At 33.8% G+C, this 21,336-nt stretch overlaps 1 protein-coding gene across 1 annotated transcript; it reads left to right on the top strand.

The window, feature by feature from the left end:
• The first annotated feature begins 1,223 nt into the window (after nucleotides 1-1,223).
• LOC106462622 (cathepsin L-like) lies at nucleotides 1,224-20,815 on the top strand. The gene is given in 9 exon segments (XM_013922565.2): nucleotides 1,224-1,400; nucleotides 3,571-3,683; nucleotides 13,263-13,405; nucleotides 15,225-15,378; nucleotides 15,381-15,418; nucleotides 16,527-16,718; nucleotides 17,563-17,728; nucleotides 19,515-19,623; nucleotides 20,185-20,815. Coding segments are annotated over 8 exon segments (912 nt in total). The 5' UTR covers nucleotides 1,224-1,400; nucleotides 3,571-3,577; the 3' UTR covers nucleotides 20,189-20,815.
• Nucleotides 20,816-21,336: the final 521 nt, after the last annotated feature.

Genomic DNA, 21,336 nt, shown 5'->3' with positions numbered 1-21,336 from the left:
GCTAAAGTTTCGTCGGAACGAAGTTACGGAAAATCAATTAACGACTGGAGGCGTAACACTATTTTCCATTTCGAACTTAGCTTGGCTTGTAGACTAATTTCGCATCAGTTTTTCTGGTCTATGGATTCTTAGCTTAAGAGCATGCAAATTTTTAAAAAGTCGAGTTTAAAGTTGGGCATTTTTTATGGGTCCGTGGGCATGCACGGGCCCCAAGGTAGTTGCCCCCTCGGCCCCCCTCTCTTTAGAATAGATAGTTTGATTAATAGTAGTTTATTTTCAACGAATGTGCTGTTCACGATTCTAGAATTTTGGATGAAAGAATAACAAAAATAACGAATGCATTGTATTAAGCATTCCCAAAATAAAGGAGTCTTACATAAACCACTATAGGTAAAACTAAAACCAGAAACATAAAGGTAGTCATTTTCAGCTTCCTTTGAGTTTTGAAGATTAGTGATAAATAATGCCATAAAACACTTCTGTAGGTATGAAAACATGTAATTTTATACACAAATATGTCAATATAGATAATTGATTCAGGAAACATAATTTAGTATGATTAAATTATGGTCCAAGGAATTGTATATAGCAGATCGTAACATCCCAGTTCGTCTACTCCGATTGGCAACAGATTAAATGGGAGCAGACGAAATGGGAATAAACCTAAAAAATACAATCACCAGGTTGTCAAATACAGAATATGGTTTAGGCATAAAAATCACTTTGGCGCAGTTTTAGAAATAAAACATTTTTTGTATTTATACTGTGTACAATACAATGCAATAAACTTTTAAAACATTCTCACATCGAAATTTTTATGCACATGCACATATACACTACAAATATATCACATAAAAAACCTAGCTTTTTCTCAAAAAATTATAATACTACTTTATTTTTTTTTCATTTACGATAAAGTGGCATACAAAGTTTATTGAAAAAATATAAAGCATTTATTTTAGTATATTATAACATTGGAATAGACTTAAAGGGAATAAACCTAGCAGATAATAATGGTGTGGTTGACATATTGTTATACGTTCTTCTTCTTTACTTTCTCTCGTAAGATCTTAGAATTGCATAGCATTTTAATATACGAGTGAACTGAATAATATGAATCGCTAAAAATTTTATAAAAACCCGAATATGTATTTGCTAATCACTGCTGGCAAAATAACGCAGCACGTGATCGTGTGTACTAATGAATTCTGGGAACAGCTGATCATATTATAGGTAGCGTTCGGTATACTTACGAAGATCCGTGTATTTGTTTATGTACTTGTAAAAGTGGTGTATTAGTAATCGGGAAGGTAAACAACTCAGTAATTATAATATAAACACGTTCTTAGAATTGGGGGCAAGTTGTTGTTTTTTACAAAGAAACCAAATACTCAAAGAAGGTTTGTAGATTAATCATTTTTATTTTACTTATTATTGATCTTGCTGAAAATTTTTCAGAGTAATAATTTAATAAGTTTACAGAAAATTTTAGATTTTCTTTTAATTTTTATTAGTTCTAAATATAATTTAACTTAACCTTAAGGACGACATGAGATTTAGTCTGACCCATCCACTGAACTAAAGTCAGTAAAGATGAAACACTCAAAGCCAGCCCATATCATTCAGATATTTATGAAGCCTTCCCTTAAACCCCATTATATTAAAAGCATCCACCACATCTAACTGAAAGCTCTCGTGCACAGAACAAACATTTACTTTAGTTTAGTCTATGTAGGAAGTCATTTGGTTGGGCTGTCATAATTATATTAAAACAAAATTAAAAGCCGAGTAGTCTTTTGACAATTAATTTATTGATTATATTAAAAGCAAAACGATTTGGTGACTATATTTGCATTATTTTATGAGTGAAATGTAATTTTTTCAGGGACGTTTTCAAATCAATCTATCACGTGGAAAATATTTAAGCGTATAAATTGGCTAATGAAAGACGTACTACTATTACTAACAGTTAGAAGTTTCTTTTATGACATTACATACTGTTATTAGACCAGTATATTAAATAAACTACAATAATTACTAAATTAACTTTTAATTATGTGCAGGTAGATTGTTTTGATCGGGTATTATTAATAATAACAGGTTTTTCTATTCATTGTACTACTAGATTTGAGCAGTGTACATGATAGGGAAACACTATGATTTTAACTTAATTATAATGTGACTAAAGCAATGGTGCTTTAGACTCAAGATTAAAAGGGATTTTTGGTTTTAAAGTAATACTTTCATAAACTCTTAACTAAATTTATAATTCCTAAAACTGTCAAACCTAAAATGAATATTGTGAATTATTACATAGGAAACATCAGGTAATCATGTAATTGTAGTAACATAGAACCTAACTTATTAAAAATAACTTGTTCTTAAATTTTGATTCTGAGGAGACTAAGAAGCTCTGTGACATCAGAAAAGCATCGAAATTTGAAGTTTCAATGTTACTGAAAAAAAAAAACAGTAAAAAAAAAAAAGCTGATTAAAACCACCTCATTTCTTTGGGATTCTGCTCTACCAACAAGATAATTTAAAAAACTTAGCAGGTTAGCTTAAGGTTTGGCTGTTTTTATTAGCACATTTTTTTTCTTTTTAGTAACTAATAACCACATGTATTCAGCACACTACAGAGCTGGAGCTTTGGTGTTTTTTGTAAGCTATTGTGTTTCCTGTGGCATGTTCTAATAAGTATATATGTAAAAGAGCACAGAGCAAAATTTTAGATTACAGTTATAGTTAGGTAATATCTGTGAAGCATATCTTTCACTATTAATTGAGAATGGGTTTTTTCCAAGAGTTAAGAGCAAAGGAGTCCAAACAGATTTGTTACTTGGAACCATTGTCTAGGCCTAACAGAAAGGTTAAACCTTTATTACTGAAATAGGTTAAACACTACTGAATTACAAATTGTCTATTAGGATTAGTCAAAATTAAAGAACGTGCAACAATTCAACGTCTTGTAGTTTCTTAGGCAAATGTATATATGTTTTTCCCAGCAAAGCAACATTTATCATTTAGATAGCTCCCAAGCACAAAGAATTAGATATTAGTTCACAAAGGTTTTTATTTATATTATTTTCTCTAGTACAAAGATATGAAACAAGAATTTGTTATACAATTTCTACACACAAATAATCAAAATAGTGAAATGTAGGTAACTACAGGTTGATATTTGGAAATGTTCTGTTTTGAACCTGCCTGTATTTAAGTTGAAAAAAAAGTAAAGTTTGTGTGTTTTAATGTTTGTAAGTAACAAATCAATTTTTGTAGTCATTTTTCAAAATTAGCCAGACAATGTTACATTGTGTTTCAGTTAATTGAACAAGATGCACATATTTAACTATCCATTTTAACAATAGTTGTTGTATGTGATGGAATTAGAATATGATATTAAAATTGCAGTTTGAAGTGTTTGATACAGGTTGGAGTTATGATATTTTTGCAAGTTTTTAATAAATGCACTTAAGAATTTTTATGTATATTGTCTATTTTGTTGTTAGCTGTTAATAGTTAACTACCATGTGTGATGAAAAATGTAACTTTTCTTTTTTGTGTTTGCAGTTAAACAATGTTAAAGGCTTTGCTATGTACCTTGCTAGCTGTTGTTGCTGTAGGATCAATCAGCTACAAAGATGTTATTATGGAAGAATGGGAATCCTTTAAGATTCATCATGGTATGTAGATTTAGATTTCTGGTTTTGTCAAGTTGGCAGCTTAAATATACTTAAGTGCTTGTACATTACTAAATTGAAAGCATTACTTATGGTTTTTGAATAAATATAACACACAATAATTTTTTTTATAGATTATTGTAGATGTATATAAAAGAAACTTACCAGTTTTTTTTAACTAACAGAAGTTCAAATCAAGAGAAAATTATACCTATTTCCTTAAGTTTTTTTTTCATATAATAGGTATTTGATCAGTTTATAGAAATCTAATTAGTGTATAAAATGTACATTTTCATTAAGTTTAGTTTTATGTACCTATATACACATCTAATGTCAGGTGTTTGTGTTGTCAAATTTTGGAAATATTTACTTTGTGTCCAATCATTTGATTACTTTTGGGATCCTGTAGAGACTAAATGTGGAACTATACTGAAAGTTTAAAATCCTTAGTAGTATTTTCAAATGTTAAGTGTTTTTATATAACATTAAATCAATACTAACTTGAACCAAATTTTTTTAAGTATATCAAACTATAATTGGAAATATAAATAATACAAGAAAAACACTTAAGAGAAAAATGTTGTCCTTTTGTAAGGGTTTGTACAGTATAATAACTCTATCACTTAGTTATTTAATTTTGTACAACTTACCAGGCTGAGAAAAAGCATGGATAAATTAACTTGTGAAAAACATATAATAAAAGTGTATAATTTTCTACGAATTGTGACTGATACCTTACTCATTTTTAAACATGAGTAACACAAAATAGAGGTTACATTTTGCAATGTTGTGTTTAACGTAGAAATACTGAATCCAAGGATGTAGTTGTAAAGCAAGATTGGTATTAAAATATTCAAAAGTTTTACATGTAATTAATACCATTTGTTTTTTAACTTTCCATTTAGTTATAATGAATATAATTACAGTTAGTGGTAATTGCTAATGTACATCTAATATTGTACTTATGTTTTCAAATTCGTTGTAATTAATATATAATTTATTAACCATACCAGTGAAATTATGAATACCAAACTAACAGTTTAAATGTTTCTGGAGTATTGGCCTTGTAAGCTGAAATCATAACTTGTCCTGTGGGTATGACCAGTGACAGATTAAGACACTGTAGGGACCCTGGGACAGTGAATAATATGGGGTCCACTCATGTATATTATTTTTGTTGTACAAGACAAGTGTTACTTCAGTTAAATATACACCTTGGTATATAGATGTGTGTATTTATAATCAATTTGTATATTTTTAATTGTTAACCTTATTTTAGCAATATAAATATTGCTCTTAAAACATAATTTATTCATAACTGTAATACAATTTGAAATAGCACTCCCAATTTAAAAGAAACGTTTTTAAAATCTTGCTCCCTTTTTGATTTTATTTTTCATAATTCTTCCTTTTTAACAACACTATTTATGTATAATATCCTGACCTTAAATTTCCGATAAGGTACTATCACTCTGCTCACAAGATTAGCTTTTCTCGTTTTGTGCTACCCTCTATAAGCAAACTTTCTCAGAAATGCATACCACAGGCCTTCATCCTCCCTCTGTTGGAATCCAAAGTTCCAATACGTCTGTTATGCAAATCATCATGCATCACCTCTTCACCAATATCACGTGACGTATGTGACTCCTCGTACACTCCATTACCGATCTATCACTTCTTGTTTGGCAGCTGTCAATTACCTTGAAGTGGTTTATTTTTTCTTAATTTTATTTCCAACACTTCACAGTTGTGGAGTTAATATTTTAATAAAGCATTACTTCCTTGTATTTCCCGCTTGTGAATTTGGAAGTTAGTCACCACTTTGGGTATTTCACCACTGTCTGATGCTGTATTTTCAGCCATAGGCGCAGGTGACATGTCACTCATTCGCTGGGAGATTGAGTGGTATATGAGCCAACCTTTCTCGCCTACTTCTGCCTCACTTCCTCCTGAGCCTTTCGGGCCAGACCAAGCTGTAGACAATTTTGATCGTTTATTTACCACCTTTAGCTTGCTGCGCTTTCCTGTTCACAACCTGATGATTCAGCTCATCCATCATTGGGCTTTTTAGACCTTATCTCTCAGGTATGTGATGTTTTATCTCTTATACATGAAATTACCTGTCCACCTGATATTAGGGTTCACGTGGACCAATTTGCCTCACAAGTGGGGGAAGACGTTAGTATGCCTTGTCCCCCACGGACTTCGGATCAGTTTTCCCTTGCTTATCATCGGGCGGACTTTCCATTTCTCGACCAACATTTGTTGGGGTCGGATCTACCTGTTTGGGTGGCAAACTCAGTTTACCCTGTCCAACTTATCCAAGCACAATTTTCTCACCATTTCACCCTAACAACCTTGTTCGTGTACCTTTCTTCCCTTCTGTTGGAATCCAAAGTTCCAATACGTCTGTTATGCAAATCATCATAATTTTCACAATTTTCTCACCATCTCACCCTAACAACCTTGTTCATGTACCTTTCTTCCCTCGGATCAGTTTTCCCTTGCTTATCATCGGGTGGAATTTCCATTTCTTGACCAACATTTGTTGGGGTCGGATCTACCTGTTTGGGTGGCAAACTCAGTTTACCCTGTCCAACTTACCCAAGCACAATTTTCTCACCATCTCACCCTAACAACCTTGTTCATGTACCTTTCTTCCCTTCACCTTCTGTCAGAGACTTCATGGGAACCCTGAGGGGGTTTTCTGCTGAAATCTTCTTCATCCTTACTTCTATGTTGGCTTGTCTTTGGCTCTTGTGCTTCAAACGTGGTTTGTTTGTTGTTGGGACCTCTTGTGCTGTTACACAGTTTTGGCATGGACCCATCTCCAGGCTCCTTATCTGAGGGACTTCTGCATGGTGCCATTTTTGCAGCATTATGTGTTTGACTCGGTTTCTTGGCCCATCGACATTCCACCATTACTAACTTGGTAACTCGTTTGTCCTATTTGGGGCTGAGCACGGCACTGATTCCTGTCCTCCACCTTTCCTTTTCTCAACCTCTTCCTGTCCCACCCTCCCACAGCACTATGGTTCGTCAACTTACTCGATGATGCACTATCCACCAACAGCAGTACCAGTGACTATGTGGTCATAGTTTTGGTCCAGTGGAGACTTGTCTATTGAATTTCGTTCGTCTGTGGGGACCTTTTCTCGTCGATGTCTGGGTTCACAAGGTGCTCTTGGAGGGATTCATTAGCCACTTTCTCTCCCTTCCTCCATAATCCAATGTTCCCTTCTCCTCTGGGTCCTCTCGATATGCCAACGTCTGTCAGAGGTGGTTCAGGACCTCATCACACAACAGGCTTTTGAACCAGCTCACCAGGTTCAGAGGGAGTTTACTCCCACCTGTTTTGTGGTTCCCAAGAAGACCGGACATTAGTGTCCTGTCATCGATTTATCTCGTCTCAATCAGTATGTTCACACTCATCACTTTACCATGAAGACGTACCTTTCTCTTTAGTGGGCATTTTCTCCAGGACCAAGGTGGGCATTTCCAATGCTTACCTACACATTCCTATGGCAGAGTGTTTCCATCCAAATCTTCGGTTTGTCCAGCAGGGGGTTGTGTAGCAGTTTTTTGCCTTATCTACTGGCCTAGCCTCAACATCATGCATGTTTTGTCATGTGGTCCATTTCTTTGTTCGACATATTCATGCCATGGGGTTGCACTTTTATGTTTATATGAATGACTGGCTTCTTGCGTATTTTGATCGGGAATCGGCCTGTCACACATCAGCTCCTGGCCAAAGCTGTGCAGGTGGGATAGTTGGTTATATTGGAGAAGTCTTTCCTTCAACACCCATCTCAGTTGGGCTCAACCTTCTCCTCTCTGGCTCCATTTTATGGAATGGGCTATTTGGAAAGCCCTGTATCTTCAATCACTTACAGCTCGCGAGATTCTATTGTTTTTCGAGATGTAGTCCTCCATGACCCCTTTCATACCCCAGGGCAGGGCCAAGATGCAATTTCTTCAATGGATCCTTCATGATCAATGGATCTCACCTGGGATCCCTTGGATACTTCTATATCCCTTCTCTCATCCCTTGCAGACGATCTCCATTTGTGGTTGAACAGAGCCCACATGTTGGTGGGGGTCCTGCTTCCTCCTCCTCAGTCAGAGTTACATCTGTTCACAGATGCATCCCTTCAGAGCTGGGATGCCTGGGTTGATTACCAGGAGGTTTCGGGTCCTTAGTCTGTGAATGAGACTTCTCTTCTCAAACTCCTGGGTGTTTGTTGGGCTTTGGATCAATTTCTTTCTCTTGCCAGCTGCCAGATGGTTATGGTCCATTCTAACAATAGTCAAGGTGGCACCAGGTCCAGATCCCTAGGTTTTTGCACTATGGATCTTCTTTTTTGGACCCACAAACTTCACATTCGTTTGATGGCATGTCATGTACCAGGTGTTTTCAGTCTTGAAGCCAATCTTATTTCCCAACCAGATCTAGTTTATCCCACAGAGTGGTCCCTGCATCCTGCCATTTTTTGGTGGCTCTGTCTCCATCTGGGTATGCCCCATATTGATACTTTTGCCACCATTCTCAATCACAAATTATGTTAGTTTTGGTCACTGGTCTCCCATCTTTGAGCCTTGTCTGTCAGTGCCTTCAACCAAGATTGGTCTAATCTGTTCCTTTAAATTTACCCTTCCATCCGTTTACTTCATTGGAGGGTCTCTTTCATCCATGCCGCTCCATGTGCAGTCCTTCTGATTGCTCGTTACTGGCCTGCTCAACCTTGGTTTCCTTGGTTGCTCCAACTGCAGGTGGTCCTTCCTCTTCCCTTCTGTCCCAACCTACACTGTCAATTCCAATCACCTGCCATCCATCTTCATGCCTGCCTTTTGTCAAGTCATTGGCAAGGACTTCCAGTTTCTCTTGCAGAGTAGCTTCACATTTAGCCTGTTCCATTCTCCCTTCTTCTTTGACCATCTATCTATGTAAGTAGAGCATTTATCATTCCTGGGCATTGACTCGTAGTTTCCAGGCTTCTCACCTAATGGTTGCCTGTATCTTTTAGTTTTTCACATGGCTCATTGAACAGTCAGATGTCAGTTGCTCATGGACTGGGACATTGATGTGGTTCTTTATGCTCTCAGTTTACCTCAATTCAACCCTCTGTCTATGTGTTCCCTGTTTTACCTCTCTTTGAAGACGTATTTCCTCTTCCTCCTGGCCTGTGGGCATCATAGGTCAGATAATTTCACCTTCAATGTTACCAGAACCTTGTAGTACTCCTCCTACCTTATCCTTTATCTGGATCATACTTTCCTTCCCAAGACCTCTGTGGCTCAATAAGGTAAGTTCTCTTGTCTGCCTATTCTCTATATCTCATATCTACCCTGATCCTGATAGACTCTGTTCTGTCTGTGCCCTCCCTTGTTCTATTGCTCATACAGCTTTCTTCCAGGGTCCTCATTCCTGCCTTTCTTGGCATCCTTCCTCTTCCTGTAATCATTTCCCAGTTACCCTGACCAATTTGGTTCGATTTTTGATCCAGTTGGCCTATTCCTCCTTGTCTCCTTCCCAGCATTATCTTTCATGTCTCCTCACATCAAATCTGTCACCTTACCTTCTCCCTCACCTCTCATCTTTGTTGGCCATTGGAAGAGATTCTACGATTGGGCATGTGGATGACTCTGCACATGTTCATCTCCCACTAACTATACTACATTGCTGTTTCTGCTGCCTGTGGCTATTCTACAAACTTTGGTGCAGCAGTGACATGAGTTAAGCCCTCACTAATGCCTTCTTTTCATTCAGGGGCTCCTGCTTCAGCTTAACTTTGGATCCTGCTCTGTGGCAAGTGTTGCCTGACCAGGTATTTTTTCTGTTCTGGAAATGGGTTTCATTTAGATGGGTATAACCATTCGCAGACATCTTTATCAAATCTGCACTGTAAGCCATGTTGATTTTTATACATTTTCCATGACTATCTATTCTCACCCTTGAGATTGGGTCTTTCACAAGATCACTAGTGTAAATTCTTCGTGAAAATTGCATCATAATATGCCCATCCCAGACCATACCACCTATGGTCAGCATGGGTAAAGCAGAAGGGGATTGCTGCCCATCCCTGCCATGCCTAGATTGAACAAATCGGTGTGGTCTGCTTTTTGAAATAGAATTTTGTGATCATCCATTGTACTGTCTTGGGTGTTGCAGTCCCTCTGGACTCTTCACTGCATTTTCTCCCCTTTCTTTCACTGGAGTACAAGAATCTTACCACTTACCAATTCCAAGCTGCTGGGGTGGTTGACCATGGAAGCAACCTGCTTGATGGGTTCTGCAAAGATGGCAATAACCATTCAGTTCAGAGTAGGACAGTGGTGTTCTGCTGGTGTAGAGGGAGTTACAAGATCCTCTGGATGAGTGACTGTTACCTGGAATTGAGATGCCCAAATACAGTTCATCCCAATTGGGTGCTCTTCTCCTACACCCATGCAGATTTCAGTACCCAGTAAGCGAGGTTTTGGACATTGAGTGAACCAAACACTTAAGTCCTCACACACGATTTGGGTTGTCCATCTTCTGCTCTTGACTTCTCTTCTGTGTTGTGGGTTGCAAAAGGTTTACGTGGCCTGTTTCTGCTTCTGTCCTGGGTTTTTCCTCATTGGGTGACAAATTTGTTACCAACCTGGGTTTTTTTGGGCTGGTTTCATGGTCACGGGGGTTGAGTGCATGCAATGGACTTCCTTCAGATTGTGAGTGACACATTCCCAGATCCCTGGCATTAGACTACCTCTGTGAGTTCCTGGAGTCGAATGTTAGGTTCCCACTTGACTCTAAGTGAAGATGGTATGATCTTCATCCTACCCTCGCGAGGATGTCAGTACCCAGCAAGTGAGGTTTTGGATGTAGTTGACTTGCTGAGTACGTTCAGTCGCACCCTAGACATTCTACACCATTGGACACATCTTCACTTGCCCACTTTCCATCATGGGATTGAGTGATTCTGATATTCTGATTTCTGTTTAATATCACATTGCTAAACTATCCTCTCCCACATGGATGTGCTCCCTTTAATGTTCTGCCAAGTCTAGTCCTCCTAATCATGTTGATGTTTCTGGTGAAGAGATACCTGGCTCAGATGTGGTGTGGTAAACCCTCCTCAGAGCATCTGATCTGTAACTCTCATTTCAGGGGTGTCTTCTGGATGCTTCAGGTGGATAAGCCTGTGCTTCTCTTGCACCAGTCCCTCCTCCATTTCAATGTGGGATTCAAGCTACTCTTGTGAGCAGAGGGAGAGTACCTTATCGAAAGTTAACATTTTCCTAAATGAAAATGTATTTCTGATAGGTACTTCCCTCCTCACACTTCCCACCCATCCTCCACACAATTTTCCGGTGTTCGCGTCTTCCGCCAAACTTTGAAGTGATAGATTGGTAGTGGTGTGTAAAGGGAGTTGCATGATAATAGTGCTCTCTTATTGGTGGAGAGGTGATGCATGATGATCTGCATGAGAGACGTGTTAGAACTTTAGAATCCAACAAAGGAACAGAGGGAGGATGAAGGCTTGTGGCATGCGTTTTTGAAAAAATTTGCATATAGTGGGCAGCACAAAAGGAGAAAAATCTAATCTTGTGAGAGGAGAGAAATACATTTTCATTTAGGAAAATTATAACTTTTGGCACTCCTATTTGCCTTCCATTGGCTATAACATTCACATTTATACATTTATCATATTTTTACTCTAGATGTATAAATTTCTTTGTTCAAAACTAAAACTAAAAAAACTTGTGTTGTTGACTTACATGCATGTTTGTATTCATATAACTTCTTTTGTTGTGTTTGCTGGATAATATTTTTTTAAATAGTTTTCTTGCATCAACTTTGATGCAAAGGAAAAACTTACCTTTGCCTGTACAAATAGTAGAATCTCTAATTTTAGGATTGACACAAGACAAATTGTGTTATGAAGAACAATATATATATTAGCATAGTTCTTTTGGATTATTTAGTGAAAATAACAACCAGTCCACATTATGATAATAAATTACTTTATTTCCTCCTTTAACATTTCTACAAACTTGAACACTTGTAAACTTCCATAAGTTACTATAGGCCTTCATTACAAATGACATTAACTAATATTGAATAATTCAATTGATTTGTACAAAGTAACTGTGATAACTAATACTGATTATTTTACTCTATCTCGAAATCACTCTATAAACTTCACATCTTGTATTTATAACCTAGTTTCAAATGTGGTAGAACATTTTACTTCACATACTCAGTCTTGTAGATGTTCTAGGCCTATTTAGTTAAACTTTCTGATCTTAACATCATCATTAAGACCCAAGCTTCTTTAGCTAAAATTTAAATTACAGCATTAAAAATATAGCTTATGACAGTATTGTTGAAAATGAACCAAAAGGAATTAAGGCCATAGCTGTAGAGGATATGTCAATAATACATTAGTATGACAAAGTTCATGTCACAATATTTTAGTAAAAAAATATGTTAAAAGTAACATAATCATTGAAGAAAATATTTCAAGTTTTTACTTTAAAATAAGTAACAATACTTATGCATATGGAATGAGGCATTTTATTGTAACAAAATTTATAAAAGAACTTGCCAGTAACGGAAACAATTTCTAATTTAAGTTAAAAAAAATATTCAAATGAAAACAAAAGTTATGAAAAGATTTGGAGTTAATATTCACATGTTTGATGTATGTGATAAAGAAACAATGTTTTTCATTGATGGCACCTTGATGTTAACCTAGTTTTGAAAGATCAAGTCCTCTCTACTACTTCAGTTCATGGTGTTGAACTTGAGCTAGTATCCTTTGTCAAGCAGATTGTTCCATAACTAATTCTGTGTAGAGTGGAAAAAAAAGTTTGAATAACAAATGTGTACTTAATGTAGGATTCCAAATCTTAAACTTATTACCAATAATATTAAAGTTTTCATTCTCCAACTTTTTCGTTCCACCATTTGGACTTTCTGTGGACAGATTTTTGAATCCATCAACAGTTTTAAACATCTAATTCAAGTTTTCCTATATAGTCAACTTTTCTCTAGGAAAAAACATAAAGTTAGAGTACTATTATTTTAAGTAAAGTAAACTCTCGATTAACAACATCTATAAAATGTAAACACAGATATCACTGAATAGTAATCATGTGGGGAACTTTCCTTGAACTAATGTTATGTAAAATATCCTGGTTATTAAAGTAGAACTATCATCAAGAATGCTCCGTGTAATGAGGAAAAATATTACTGGTGGATAAAGAAATAACTTGATTAAAGCTATAGGTGATTTTGTGAAGGTTAGTTTTTAACTAAGCAAATCTTTTCATAGCCTTAGTTTTACACAAGTTGCATTGTATTCAACCACTAAAAGTTTGTGATTCAATCCAAAAAAGGAAGTATACATTTAATTTTTTTTTCTTTCAAAACTGGTTCAGCATTGAGAATGATCTTGTGAAGATATAGATTCAATTCTAAAATTGAATTGAAGCTCTGTGTAGGTTTGAACTGCTGAATCTCTTTCACATTGAAGGGTAAATTTATATGAATTCATAAACTAATATAATTAATGTTACAGCATTTCTATCAAACATTAGGTAAGCAGTACAATGATGAAACTGAAGAACAGTTTCGCTTGAAGATTTATATGGAAAACAAACGAAAAATTGCTTATCACAACCAGAAGTTTGCAAAAGGGTTGTTTACATATAGTGTGAACATGAACAAATATGGAGATTTGGTGAGTAAGATAATACAGGAACAATGACCTTAGCTTAGAAACACAAACTATTAGAAATTTATACTGGTAATAAATAGAAATTCAGTTGATAATGTAAAACAGTTGTCTTCATCTTTTTAACCCTCTGTTGCACATTTTAATGTACATGTAACAAGTTAACTTTGTTGCTTAATACACATACAGTTCTGTAGTTGAATGCTCTTACTACAAGGTAACAGTTTAAATAACCCAATGAACAATTTTTGCTATTTCCCCAATTGAACAATGTTTATTTTCTATAAATAGCTATTTATAACATGCCAAGTATATTTTACAAGAAATTTTTTGTGCAATATAGATCTATTTAAGTAAGAAATTGAAATAAAATATTTTTTACAACATATTTACACAATGCATGCAATAAAGAGTTAATAGCAGGATTGCTCTTGCACTATCTACTGTACAAAGTTAATGGATGTTTAGTACAGAAATATAGTTATAAATCTAATATATAGCAATCAATACATGCTCAGTATAGTGAGTACATCCAAAATTTGGCCAGCATGCCTCTGGTTGGGTGAGAAATGGAGACATGTATGTATAGCTTGGGTAAAAAAAAACTAATAAAGAGGGAAAAGAACTTGCATTGTACTTTCTAAAGCTCTGCAGTCAAGTGGTTGGAGGCTACTGACTTGGAGAGTAAAAATATGTGTGTGTGTATCTTTTTAATTAAAGTGTTTTCAATATTTTCCAATTTTTTGCATTGAAGAACTACAACAGTGTATTTGTTGTTTATAATATTTTAAAACTTTATTTACCCTGTTTACTGAAAGAACTGTCATAATATTGAACTTCCAAGACACTTTATGTTAAAGTTCTCTTTAGTATGAAAGAAAGTAAGATCAGTATATTAACTAATCAAAATTTGTGAAACACTCAATAATAAAATTATTTTTCATTTGAAACTTATATTTTGTGGAAATTAAGAATCGTTGTTTGTTTTATAATTTTCATGATACCACTACTACCAACAGCGTTCTCAAATTATAATATATTTACACTAGTAAATTAAGACAAAAGTGTGTGAAAATGAAAAAAAAATCTTTATTTTCATGCTGAAAGCAAGAGCAATAAAGTTGATTTATTTTACCAGTAAGACCCTACTGCAAATATTGATAATGATGTAAAGTGAGTGTGTATTGTTGTTGAATGCTATCTTTAATTATGCAAGAACGATAAGGAAATAAATTATATAGACTTTTTGTTTTGTGTAACATCAAATGTTGTCAGTGTTACCTACTGACTCCCAAAACCTCTTGGTCCATCTCGACTGTTCCATCCTTTAAATTAAATTAATGAAAGAAAAAAATCTTAAAGCCATCCCTTATCAAGCTTTTTCTTAAACTCACTTGCATTTACTGTCTCTACAATGAAACTTAGTAGAATATTAAAAAGTACTTAGTGTTATTAATGACTTTAAGGAGGACAGAATAAAAGCTAATAGGAATCTGGGTATAAAGACATCTTGTGATTTTAATCACTTCAGTTAGGCCTTTCTTCAATGTACAGGACAATTTATGACCGTGAAATAAAAACTTTATGTTCTGTATTTCAAATGCTAAGAGACCTCACAAAAAGTTTAAGTCTTGTAATTTTTTTGAATCATATCATTAAATATATTAATGGCTGGGGTTGAAGAAACTGGAATCTTAATTAAGAACCACGATTTTTTGTTTTTTGAATGTTAAAACCATTGTTTTTATGACTGTGTAATTTTATCTTTAATTTTGTAAGCATGAGCCAAATAGTAATATTAATTTGTTTTATATCCACCTTACAGCTTCATAGTGAGTTTGTTAAAATTATGAATGGCTTGAAACGGAACTATTGTGACCTCCAAGCTGTCCTGTATAGAAATACAACCACCTATCTTAGTCCTGCTAATGTGGTATTACCCAAAGAGGTTGATTGGAGAAAGCATGATTATGTGACTCCTGTCAAGGACAGTGTGGGTCTTGTTGGTCATTCAGTGCTGTAAGTTATCCTTAACTTTAAACATAATGTTTTATGATTTAATTTAAAAAATCATATGTTACTGTGAAAAACAAATTGCTATTTTCTTAAATTTGGAGTATATTTCTGTTACCCATTAAAGTTCAATTACACGTGTACTGTATGATTGTGAGGATTAGTAAGAAGATCAAACATTAGATACTAAATTTTTAGGGTTCCTGTATAATACAAGTTTGTAGATTATAAAGTATTTTCTCATTGATCATTACATATGTTTTTTTATGTTCTCTTATTTCAATGTTTCCCCTTGAGCATCATTTTAGTGATTTTACAGTATAAGTATCACATTGTCTTTTGTTTGGGTAGGCTATAATGTTGATGTTTGGGAGTTACAAAGTTTTGAAGAATCTGTTCAAACTCCTAAGTAAGTTAACTCTCCTTACTGAAACACAACACCCTCTTTCCACATATACTGTATGATGTTTTTGAGTAATGCCCTGTGAGGGACTGTTTACTTGGGGAGGCTAAGCCTTCCAAAGCCCACGCTTTGCAGCCAGCAACACTTTAGAGATTGTATGTTTCTTATATTGCATAAAAAAAACTGGGCTGGTCAAAACTGAGGTTATTGGATTAGTAAAAATCATTCCAATAAAAACTAGGTCAAAATGTACATGCACATAATGAATAAGGCATCATTTATTTCACAATGTAATAAACAGATATATTATCATATTTATGTGAAACTGCTTCTAATTGTGGATTAAACTGAAAGAAGAAAAAAAATACAGCTAGTAACAATACACTCAAAATTTGACTACATGAAAGTAAATAAATGTGCTAGTGTGTGATTACTACATGTAAGTATCATTTCATTGTTTTAAGCCTCAAGAATTGGCAATAATCTCAACCCACTTTTAGGTATGCTGGAACAAAGATGTGGCAGAATTTGTTAAAGTATAATCAGGTTACAAAAGCTTTCAATTCCTGATAAGAGTTCCCAGGCTTTTGTAGCATCCACATAACTTCTGGTAAGTTCAGTCTTGGTCTAAAGCAAACTTTATTATCTGTTCTTACATTTATATTTTTTAAACTTAGCAAACACTTTTAATTGTTTTTATTGTCTATTTAGACTGGAGCATTAGAAGGGCAGCACTACCATAAGACTGGTCAATTGGTGTCTCTGAGCGAGCAAAACCTGATTGACTGTTCAACTAAGTATGGTAATGAGGGCTGCAATGGTGGACTGATGGATCAAGCATTTCAGTATATCAAGGACAATCATGGTATTGACACTGAGAAGTCCTATCCCTATGAAGCTCAGGTTAGTTTCCAAAAATAATTTTTTGAGGTGTTTAAGGAGAGTTAATTCATCCCTCAGGATTATTACAATTCATGTATGGACTTGAGCAGTACATGTTCTTAGACATCTAGATTTACAAATATGATGGTGTAACTAACCTTATTATAAAATTTTTTACAGGCATGCATGCAAATGATACATTGTCAAAATACTGTTTGAAAAAAAGGCACTACAAATGAATTTCTAAATTACTATAACTGTAATGTTATTGTAATTATAGTAATATATATTTTAAATCCAAAACTTGCTCTCTTATTATTTTTTTATATCTTTAATTTGTTTTGATTTAAAAATTTCAACATCATATCTTTTTTCTACAATAATATCTAGGTTATGTAGTACTGTTCATTTTACAGTATCCTCAGTTTGAACTGTATACAATTGATATATTGGCATGGTTTTCTTTTCTTGGTAGTCTGTTTAAAAATGTATACACATTCTTAAATATACAGAATTTTTCAAAGGAATGTGGTGTGGTCACTTGTATCTTTCTCTGCTTATACTAAAGTATTTTGAGACCTTTATGTAAAATGTCTAATTTCTCATTAGTCTTTATTGAAGTTTTTGTCCCATGCATTCTGGTAATATTATTATTTTTTTTTTTTTTGGATGAGATTTATATTACTCACTTAAGTTTACCTAATTTGAAACCATTAGTTCTGTAGTATTTATACAATTACAGACTACCCTGTGGTTCTTTTCTCTCTCTTCCTTTATAAATGTAAACGTTTCAACATAGTCTATTAATCAATGAGTTAATTATTTGGTGCAAGTGCTTGTAGAGAAATGCTGAAACTCTTATTAGGATGATAGATGCAGGTTTCATAAGAAGACTGTGGGAGCTACAGATACTGGTTTTGTGGATTTGCCACATGGAGATGAGAAAAAGCTTCAGGAAGCTGTAGCCACTGTGGGACCTGTTTCTGTTGCAATTGATGCTAGCCATGAATCATTCCAGTTTTATTCCTCAGGTTTGTCTTTTGTAATTAGCCCTATTGTTTTAGAAGAATACCGAATACAATTAAAATGGTTGACCTTACTTGTTAGTACTTGTAAGGCAAATTAAATTAATATGACATCCAATTTCAGGTATAATTATTTGCATGGTAAACAAAATGTGAAAATAAAAAGTTATAAGAAATTTTTGATTTCTGGTTGATAATCTTCTTTATACTACTCGAGAAGGAAAAAAAAATGTAAGTAGGTAGGAGCAGGGCCACAAATATCGCTTCTAACCAGGGGGAAAAAAAAGCTCGTGAAGTAACACGAATTGCAGTGCTATTAATTACATTGGCTGATATGACACTTGAGTTCTTTCAGCTTTAATTCTATGACTGATACAGACCTGAGAGACTTGGCACAGAGTCACAATGTTGGTTTTAAACCAGAAAGTAGGAAATATGAGTCTAGAAAATCATTTAACATCCTAACACATGAAGATGCCTGATGTTAGATTGGAGAACTGGTCCACAAATAACACTTGGAATTTGGTCAGTGTCTGTTTTTCACAGAAAGTAAATGAACTATTTTACATCAAACAGTAAAACTAGTATGGTTTTCACAAGGTATACTGCATAATATAAATAAGTGCTAATGTTACTTTTACTTTAAATTACTTAATGAAAGACCATGGTTTAACAAATCACCAATTGTTGGATGTGAAAACTGCTTAGATTCACACTTACACAAGTTGATTTCATGATAGTATTTTGTAAGAAATGCTGATTTAGCTAAAACATGTTTTGTATTGATTGGAAAGTTAGGTTTATATCATGTTAACTATATGGTCAGCAAATTCTTATAGGATTATTAGCTAATAAAACTGGGGACTAGTCCTAAAACTAATATTCATAGCAGTTTTCTATATTCATTGTTACTTTTGCTCTTGTTTAGGAGGCTCATCCAGGAGAAATGTTATCATTTAAATATATTGCTTACCCAAGTTTCTTTTACATCTTGTAACAATGTAGTTTGTGTTTTGTGTGTATATATATAAAATTAAGCAGAATTGACAATAGAAGGGCCGATTGAAAATTTTCCTATTTACTTTTTCACACTAATAAAGTTCAAAATTCATATATAATTTTATTTATTTATAACACTGCCATATTAAAATATTTTCATATACTTGATAGAATTGGTGCCAGAAATTATCATCATCTGCTAAACTGTCCATTTAAAAGAACTGGTTATAAAGTATTCAGGATGCTAGCACCCAGTCTAACTTTTACATTGTATAATTAAAATTTACAAACCATTGAATACCTTGTAGGTATTGTTTTTATATATATAAGATGATTAAAAACCAGTAGTTAGTAAACTACTTAATTGTTCCGTATTGATAGGAATCAGACATTTCACTAATAAATAAATAAATAAAAGAAAACTAAAAAAAAACCTGAAAGAATCAGATGTAAAGTGGAAGTAGTCAGTTTTATTAAAACCACAATAATATTTTGTTTTTCCAAAAACATTTCTTTGATTTATTTTTCAATGTATATTGTCTAACAGATTTGAAGTGTTTTTAGTACAAAAAATAAATCTTTTGGTTCAAATTTATCAGCTTGGTGTACGGTGCAAGTTAAAGTATTTGCAATTTGTAACAGATTCCATATCCATACGAATACCAGATTTTCATACAATATTTTAAATGGAAAAAATAATATATATATAATTTAAGCATCTCTTGATTTTATAACACTGGAATATAATTTTTAGGAAGTCTTATTTATTCTGTTTCTTTATGCTGTTAATCAGGAGTGTATGATGAACCAGAATGTAGTAGTGTGGAACTAGATCATGGAGTTCTGGTAGTTGGATATGGTGAAAATGAACAGGGCCTTGAGTACTGGCTTGTTAAAAACAGGTCAGTTAGCCATAAGGTGAAAATGATAAAATGTACCAATATTTATAATTTTTTTTTCAAAAAAGATTAGTACAATATTAAGTTTCAACTGGTGTTCACTGGGTGTATTTGAATGTGATTAAGTTTCACTTACCAGACCTTTGTTTATGTAACATGATTGTTCAATTTAGCAGTAAGTACTAAGAAAGTGATGGTATAATCCCACTTTTTTATCCAATAAGAGTAGCACAAGATTTTGTGGTTGTTTTTCTAGTCTATCAATTTAAAATTAGAGATGGATATGTGCAGATAGCCCTTGGGTAGTAAATCATTTTAATTTTCTCTTTAATTTTTACAGCTGATTTGAAATTACTTCTACTTTTTTGTCAATAATATCAATAATTGTTCTTTATGCTCCTGTGGAGTAAATTAGTAGCAGATACGGAGATTAGCTTAAAGGATCATTAACATATCAAGGTAGTGAAAAGTGAGACTAAATGGGATATATAAAGTTTGAGTATAAGTAGCCTGTTATATATCTAAACAGTTCACTTTAGTTAATTCCAAATGCTGTTATTACAGTTGAAACACAACCTGGGGTGATCAAGGTTATGTAAAAATGAGAAGGAACAAGAACAATCAATGTGGAATTGCCAGTCAAGCCAGCTATCCTCTGGTGTAGTAGTAATAATACAGGTTGGAATGACATTCTGAATGAAGCTGCATTTATGGTGCTTATATAGTTTTATATCAACAAACATTTAAATAAAATTATAAAGCTTTACAATTTTTCTTTACAAATCTTAACTTTAGATGCTAACTTTTATACAAAAAATTTTTTGTTCCATCAGTTCCTGAAGCTGAAGATGTAGACATGCTAAATAATAAGGTACAGTACTAATTCTATCAATAAAGCTTTTTGTACATCTTCTGCATGGAAGCAAGTTATTTAAATGAACTATTGTCAATTGTTTTTATGAAACATTTACATGTAATTTAGGGTTACTTTCTTCTAAACTTTCACATTAGTCACTGTTCCACAACATGTAAACAAAGTAATTATTGTATTTTGGCACTTGTGTATAGAGTTAAAATAAATAATATTCAACGTTAAAACTGGTACACAATTAAAAACAATTCATTTAGGCCTATCTATCTATGGGCTTCAAAAAGTTGACAACTACATGTTTCGACATTGCAACATCATCCTCAGGTACTTAGTCTTTGAGTAGAAGGAATTAAGATTAGTTTATACATCATACATACATATTTTGTAAATTCATTTGACTGGTTTTTGAAGCATTGACAGCTAATCTTCAACTTAAAATGTAAAGCTACAGATTTCAATTTTTGATTAGAAATGACATGCAAAATCAGCTTCAAAAACGACATTATTATATGACCTTCGGAAGAACTGTAGCAATGAAAAACTTGTGTGAAATATGATAAAATAAAGATGGTTTTGCAAACAGACAAGAACACTGTAGAAATCCAGATTAAAGAAGAAACTTGTCTTCAGTTAGACTTCTCACTCAACCAAACATAAGGCAGTAAAATTTAGATAATCTTCTCTTAAAGAAATGCTGAAAATATGAGAAACTTAAGTTGGATCGCAACAATATCATGGAGATAAAATGTTATAATGAAAGCCATATGAACAATAGAGTTAGAAGTTGAAGGCTTAAAGTACAATTATGAAATGAATGAATACAAGTAGTTTCTCTTAAAATAAAT

The sequence above is a fragment of the Limulus polyphemus genome, unplaced genomic scaffold (genome assembly GCF_000517525.1).
Source record: "Limulus polyphemus unplaced genomic scaffold, Limulus_polyphemus-2.1.2 Scaffold1210, whole genome shotgun sequence".
In the NCBI taxonomy this organism is placed as follows: Eukaryota; Metazoa; Arthropoda; class Merostomata; order Xiphosura; family Limulidae; genus Limulus; species Limulus polyphemus.
The sequence above is the reverse complement of the archived record's forward strand: the minus strand, read 5'-3'. Positions and strand labels throughout refer to the sequence as shown.